Source organism: Limulus polyphemus, unplaced genomic scaffold (genome assembly GCF_000517525.1).
Source record: "Limulus polyphemus unplaced genomic scaffold, Limulus_polyphemus-2.1.2 Scaffold113, whole genome shotgun sequence".
NCBI classification, from domain to species: domain Eukaryota; kingdom Metazoa; phylum Arthropoda; class Merostomata; order Xiphosura; family Limulidae; genus Limulus; species Limulus polyphemus.
Genome location: NW_013665723.1, coordinates 325,587 through 331,718, shown reverse-complemented (window position 1 = coordinate 331,718; position 6,132 = coordinate 325,587). Strand labels below are relative to the sequence as shown.

The window sequence follows — 6,132 nt, the reverse complement described above, 5'->3', positions numbered from 1 at the left end:
AATATTCTCTATTAGCTCATTTAATCTCCCTAAGCTGTTCAGCCATCAACTCTTTCTGGCTTGCGGTAAAAAAAATAAACAGGTGGAATGATTTCTTACCCGTTATCAACAATTGTTGTCTTTAGGCAGAAGGATGATGGAGTCCATTGATAGCTCCATTCCTGGTAGTTCTCAGGAAGTGCTTTTATAGGAATCTTGGGCTCTTCAACAGTTTGACTTACTTTGGCAAAATCTTTTCTAAAGTCATCTATTAGCCAATTCTCTCGCCGACGTACCATCAAAAATAGTCACAGTGGATAACATATGGTTTGGATCCCTTGTTTTTCTGGATTATGTTTTATGGTATTCGAGTTTTGTTGTCTTCGCTCTCTTGTGATTCTGCCCTAGATGTCTTTCGAGATGTTTTATCCTGAAATTGATGGCCTTTTTCACTTTGTAGATTTTGTTTCCATAATATTCTGTATTTTGTCGATGTCGTTTTCTTTTTCCTTCATTCATGCTCTTTTGCACATTTCCTACGGCATCCTTAATCTTGGCCTTCATTAAGCTTTTCTTTTTGTGCTAATTCTTTTGTAAATGTTATGTCTCATTATTGCAATTTCTCTCTCTTTCTTCTAATTTCTACATCTTTCTTATTTATCTTCTTTTCACTGTCTTATAATTTCTATTAAATGTCCAATCTCGCCAGTTGTAGCTTGATTTTATATTATTTTTACCAAAATAATCCTATACCTGACACTTAATAATAGTGTTTTATTCTATGAAATTCAAGTTTTACAATGTACCTCAACTAATGTTTGCTGATAAGCTTAAGTTCAAAGCAGATGTTAATGTGCAACAATTTCACTTACTTGTTAATGTTTCTCGTTTGTACCACAATTTTTTGTCTTTATTACTTCGTCAAAACGCAAACTCAATATTTACAGCATTGAACTAACTAACTTGCTGATAATAATAATCAAACCTGCTAACTCAATTATTAATCATCTATTCCAGCGTAACTTGTGTGCGTATACTGCTCATAACATTTTCTAGCTTTAAAGAAGATTCTAGTCATATTGCTATACCCATAACATGACGACAAAACTCCCTCTTGCCATACAACAATACCACATCTTAATTAGAAAATATCGTCTATGACGATAGCCTAAATATTTTAACTAATTAAAAATAGGGATGTTGAGATATACAACTAAGCATTAATAAAACACAAGACAAACAAATAAATGCACATTTAGCAACTTATGGAACAATTTAGATTAGTTACGTCGAAATTATCTTATACAGCATATCAGTTGTTAACTTCTTGTGTTATTTTGTTTCACGATTTTTGATTGAATCTCTTAATTGTAAAACGAATAACAAATACGTCAATTAATTAATATAGTTCATTTAAAGTTTTAGCTCTGATATGAAAGTTACTGTAAAATATACTATGCCTAGTAAGTAGATATAGCAACAAGTAATCGCATTACTTAGAATAACATGAAACCTGCTTAGACATTTACAAAACTTAAAACCAAATATTTTGCTGTATAACAATGATAATTTTATACTACCCATTTTTGTTCTCATTGAAAAAGATCACAGAACAGCTTCTCTATTTTTAAACTGTATTATAATTATTCACAATTTTATTTAAAACGTAGCTACAGTATTTACTGGGGAGATAGGAGATGATGACTACATTTGAAAGCGACTATTTCACCACGTAATATATACGTTTAAGAAAATGTGTAATTTTTTTGTGTCTATATGTAACTGACTCAGTATTTGCATGCATAATGTATTTGCTTTTTATCTGTAGATTTAATACCAGAAGCACGAGAAGTGCATATTCTAATGTTTCTTTGTTTTGTTTTGAATTTCGCGCAAAGCTACACAAGGGCTATTTGCGCTAGCCGTCCCTAATTTAGCAGTGTAAGACTAGAGGGAAGGCAGCTAGTCATCACCACCCACCGCCAACTCTTGGGCTACTCTTTTACCAACGAATAGTGGGATTGACCGTCGCTTTATAACGCCCCATGGCTGAAAGGGCAAGCATGTTTGATGGGACGAACCCGCGACCCTCAGATTACGAGTCGAGCGCCTTAACCACCTGGCCATGCCGGGCCGCATATTCTAATGAAGCTACTAGTATACCTGACATTAACTCATTATCTTTCTTGTTAGTATCTTTGTATTAAGCCAATATTAACATTAAAGAAATGAAAAATGATTACAGATATTACTTACGTTTAGTACACATATTAGAATATCAGTGGCAAAGAAAAACCCCTGAGCTGGGTCCATTGTCTGTAAGCATAAGAATATGTAAAGCGATAAGTTTATGATATAATTGTAAGTTTAAATAATGCTTGAATAATTAGTTCAGTTAATATGACATTTTAAACTCGAAAATAGGTGAGAAGAAATAATGTAAAATAGGAAACTGTTCCAGAAAATGCTTGTTTTGTATATTAATGGCTAATCTTAACAACCGCATAATATCTTCTAATCAAACGTCATCTGAAAATATTAACATAGTAAAATAATTCAAAACATTAAACTTTTGGGGTCAGTGTAATTTTAATTTTTTACCAGAGAAATATTTGCATCTCTCAAATTAGCCTTGCAATATCCATGTATACATATACGTGTTTTCCTTAAAATAATGAACACGAAAAACTAGAACCTTCTAGATGTCTGTATGGTAATGGCAAAATTCACATCAGTAAAATAGATAAGATATGAGATTTATTTATAATATAGATTTACTTTTATATATACAATGCTGGATTTGAAAGAAGATACTCCTGTTGCTCTTCTTCTAATCTTCAAAATATTTATAATTCTTAATAAAAGAAGAAGAGAAAAAGACTAACGAACTTCCAAACTTTTCGCTTAGAGTAAAATTCTTTCAGGTATGGAAATAAAACTTTTTGTTAGATATAAAAATAACAATGTTCTATCTACATATTAATAAAACCAGAAAAAAATAGATAGAAATTAAAAATCCATATGGTCTCATAACAAAATTGGTACCAAAAACTCATTATAATTCTTTGAAGATTTTAGTTAAAGTTATTTTCATCTTATCCTTATCATACTTATTCAAACAAACCAATTTTAAAACAAAAGCGTGACACATTTATTTAGGTTTTTAAATAAGCTCGACTTTTATTTTAATGATCGTTTATTACCTTTATATTGTTAAGGACAACGCTAAATAAATCTTTATGGATATTAATAAAATTTGTAATAGAACAAATTTCAAGAAAATGCACCACCAGAACACATATTAAACATTTCTTCATCATTAAGAAATTAAACATGCTGAATGCCAAAATAAATTTTCCTATCATACTCAGAAAAGTGGCAATAACGAATGTGGAGTAAACAAGTGAAACATATACCAATTCTACAGGAAACTAATTGATCTAATGATATTAGCTAAATTTCAACCAAAAGAGAAAGTAAAAACATATCCTCAAATATCAATCAAGGTTTGCGGCTAATTGTACTGTCATAGTGTGGTGTTTTCTTACACCTTTTATGTTGAGAATATATAATCCTATTAGAAACTTCTGTGATACGTCATACTGTTTTTGTCTCGTAAGCAGTTAATGTAATTAAAATTTAAATTAATCCTGTGTGACAATTCTATTGGTCCATAAATTCTGAGTGAAACCTTTTAAAATATTGAGGTATTATTTTGTCGATTTGTCGAACTGGTTGCCTGCCATAAAAATAATTAGTTGTTGTTGTGTATGCTGTTTCACAGTATATCAGCTTGATCGCTGTACTTATTTGATGTTCATCCAATACTGAAACGTGATATTAAACAAACTTTATTAATAGATATAGAAAGAACGAGCAATATATATTTATATTCAATGTGCATTTTCAGCAACATAATAACAAATGAAAAACATATGTGAAAATGAGTCAATGTTGTCATGAACAATAGACATAATTATGTCAGTATTTGTTTAGAAGTGGTATAAGTTGTTTGTTTGAATTTATGCACAAAACTACACAATGGGCTATCTGTGCTCTGCCCACCACGGGTATCGAAACCGCTGTACCACTGGGGGGGGGGGCAAGGGGTATAGTAAGAAATCCGCTGAATCTTCAGGTTTCGTTTATCAGAATTATAGGCAGGACAATCTCCATTCTGCGATTTAGAAGCATCAGCTTACATGCACACATAATATTTTCATTATTTTATTGTAAGAATACAAAGTTATGTGGATGTTATTATATTATGTTATAAAAAACCTTATGGTGTGCTTTCGAAAAATAAAATTACTTTATACATCTTTTTGTTTTCAACACAAACATCACTTTCAATCTCATTTTTAATTGAATGATGTATTTGACAAATGATTTCACGATATTTTACTTTTCCAAAGTGGAAATTTAGAGTTTTTAAAGAACGTATAGATTCTTAACAAAAATCCCCTAAGCAATGATGATGCTTCATGATTTTAACTTTATTTTGTTGAGCTACATTAATTTAATTATGTTTTCCACTAAGTTTGTTTTTAAACTTATGCATCATATAATGTTAGCTTATGACTAGGAGTACAGTATAACATACTGCAAGTGATTTCATATGTATATCTACCAGTTACTATCAGATGTTTTTAATTTAGCAAGGCCTCAAGATTTCTTTAAGTTCCCTTATATTAGTTTGAAAATGTTTTTTGTTCACAGCGCTTCATAAGTTCACATTATATTTACTATCTATTTCGAAAAAGGTCTTGTGTAACTTGTTATGTTAATGAGTAAGATAATGAATTTGAAATTTAATTAAAAAACAACATTAAAATTCCTAACGTATCCTTCAAGAAAACTAACAAATAAAATACGTATTTTCTTCTGAAGGTTAATTACTGTTCTTTTAGTTTTTAAATTTTTACTTTCTCACCTAAACTCCAAAAAGTAGAGTTATTTTTGTGTCAGTGAACACTGATAAAAATAATTTCCTAACATTTTGTTTTTTAAAATTTGTCTTTTTGTAGCAGTATAATGTCACCAATAACTGATCGGTTTTTGAGAGGGTATGTAACAGCCCCTTCTGATGTAAAATATTCATGCACTAATATCAGAAGGATATATTCAGATCGGAGATTTAAAACTTCCAAGACGGGCATATCCCTTGTATTTAATGGTATTGGAAAACAAAGGAATATAGGTCAATTTGAGGTACCAGGACCATCTAGGAAAAGACAAGCCGTACCCGTAGCAGTGTTCTGTAACAAATCAGAGGCCATTAACACAAAGGTCAGTGGCACAAGCCGTCCACGCACCTCACGAAACGAAGAACAAATAATTATGATATCACAACCAACTAAATTAAAAAACAGCTTAATATAGGAAGTCCTTAATGCAGTTTGAGTAGACCAAACAATTTATTCAGTAGCACAATGTCAAAATTTAGTTCTGATACATTCCGTTCCACCACAACTTTAGATCAGTTGTGATATCAAACATCACACTCCTATTATGAATGCAAAAATCTCATTGTGTAAGACTAAACGCACAAACTGAGTGAATTTTGAGAAGTTATTATTCACAATGTTACAGTTAACAACTTCTTTGTTCCACAATATACAGTTTTACCTTTGTGACAACATTCATAAGCTTTTTACATTTATTCACTACATCTATTTTTCTTCTTATGTTTGGATCTTTAAATGTGTAGAAATTCACGTCACATCTTTAGGAAAATAAAGTTATGTACATTTTTTATATAGCATTCTAGATTGTACCTTTATGCTTCACAAGGTACTCATTTCATTCTATATGTGATTAACTTGTTACTAAAAGATGTCAAATATTTTTTGTTAACTGCCTGACATAAGTATTGATAATATACATAATACTTCCAAAAAAAGCTATTAATGGAATGTTCAATAGTGCTGTTGTAAAATTTATACAATCGATCAAACAAATCAGTAGCATTATAAATATAACTATTAATTACAAAAAATAGTTCATAACATCTATGAAAATATACATTAGTGCTTATCAAATGAAAATAACATTATTTCTTTCAATAGCGAGAAAATTAATTATATTGCAAAATTGAATGATATGGGAGTTGTTTGAACCTTTTTCGTCATAAAATTTAACTGTTTCTTGCTT

The 6,132-nt window shown here is 30.4% G+C and overlaps 1 protein-coding gene across 4 annotated transcripts in view; it reads right to left on the bottom strand.

The window, feature by feature from the left end:
• Positions 1–6,132, bottom strand: part of LOC111089133 — a 90,566-nt gene that overhangs the window by 13,270 nt on the left and 71,164 nt on the right. For 3 of the 4 annotated variants that reach the window (XM_022401025.1, XM_022401035.1, XM_022401039.1), the window contains one exon: positions 2,236–2,295. The exons of the other annotated variant lie outside the window; for it this stretch is intronic. In XM_022401025.1, the coding sequence (XP_022256733.1) occupies positions 2,236–2,295 (60 nt within the window). The remainder of the gene's footprint in view (positions 1–2,235; positions 2,296–6,132) is intronic. 4 annotated transcript variants of the gene reach the window in all.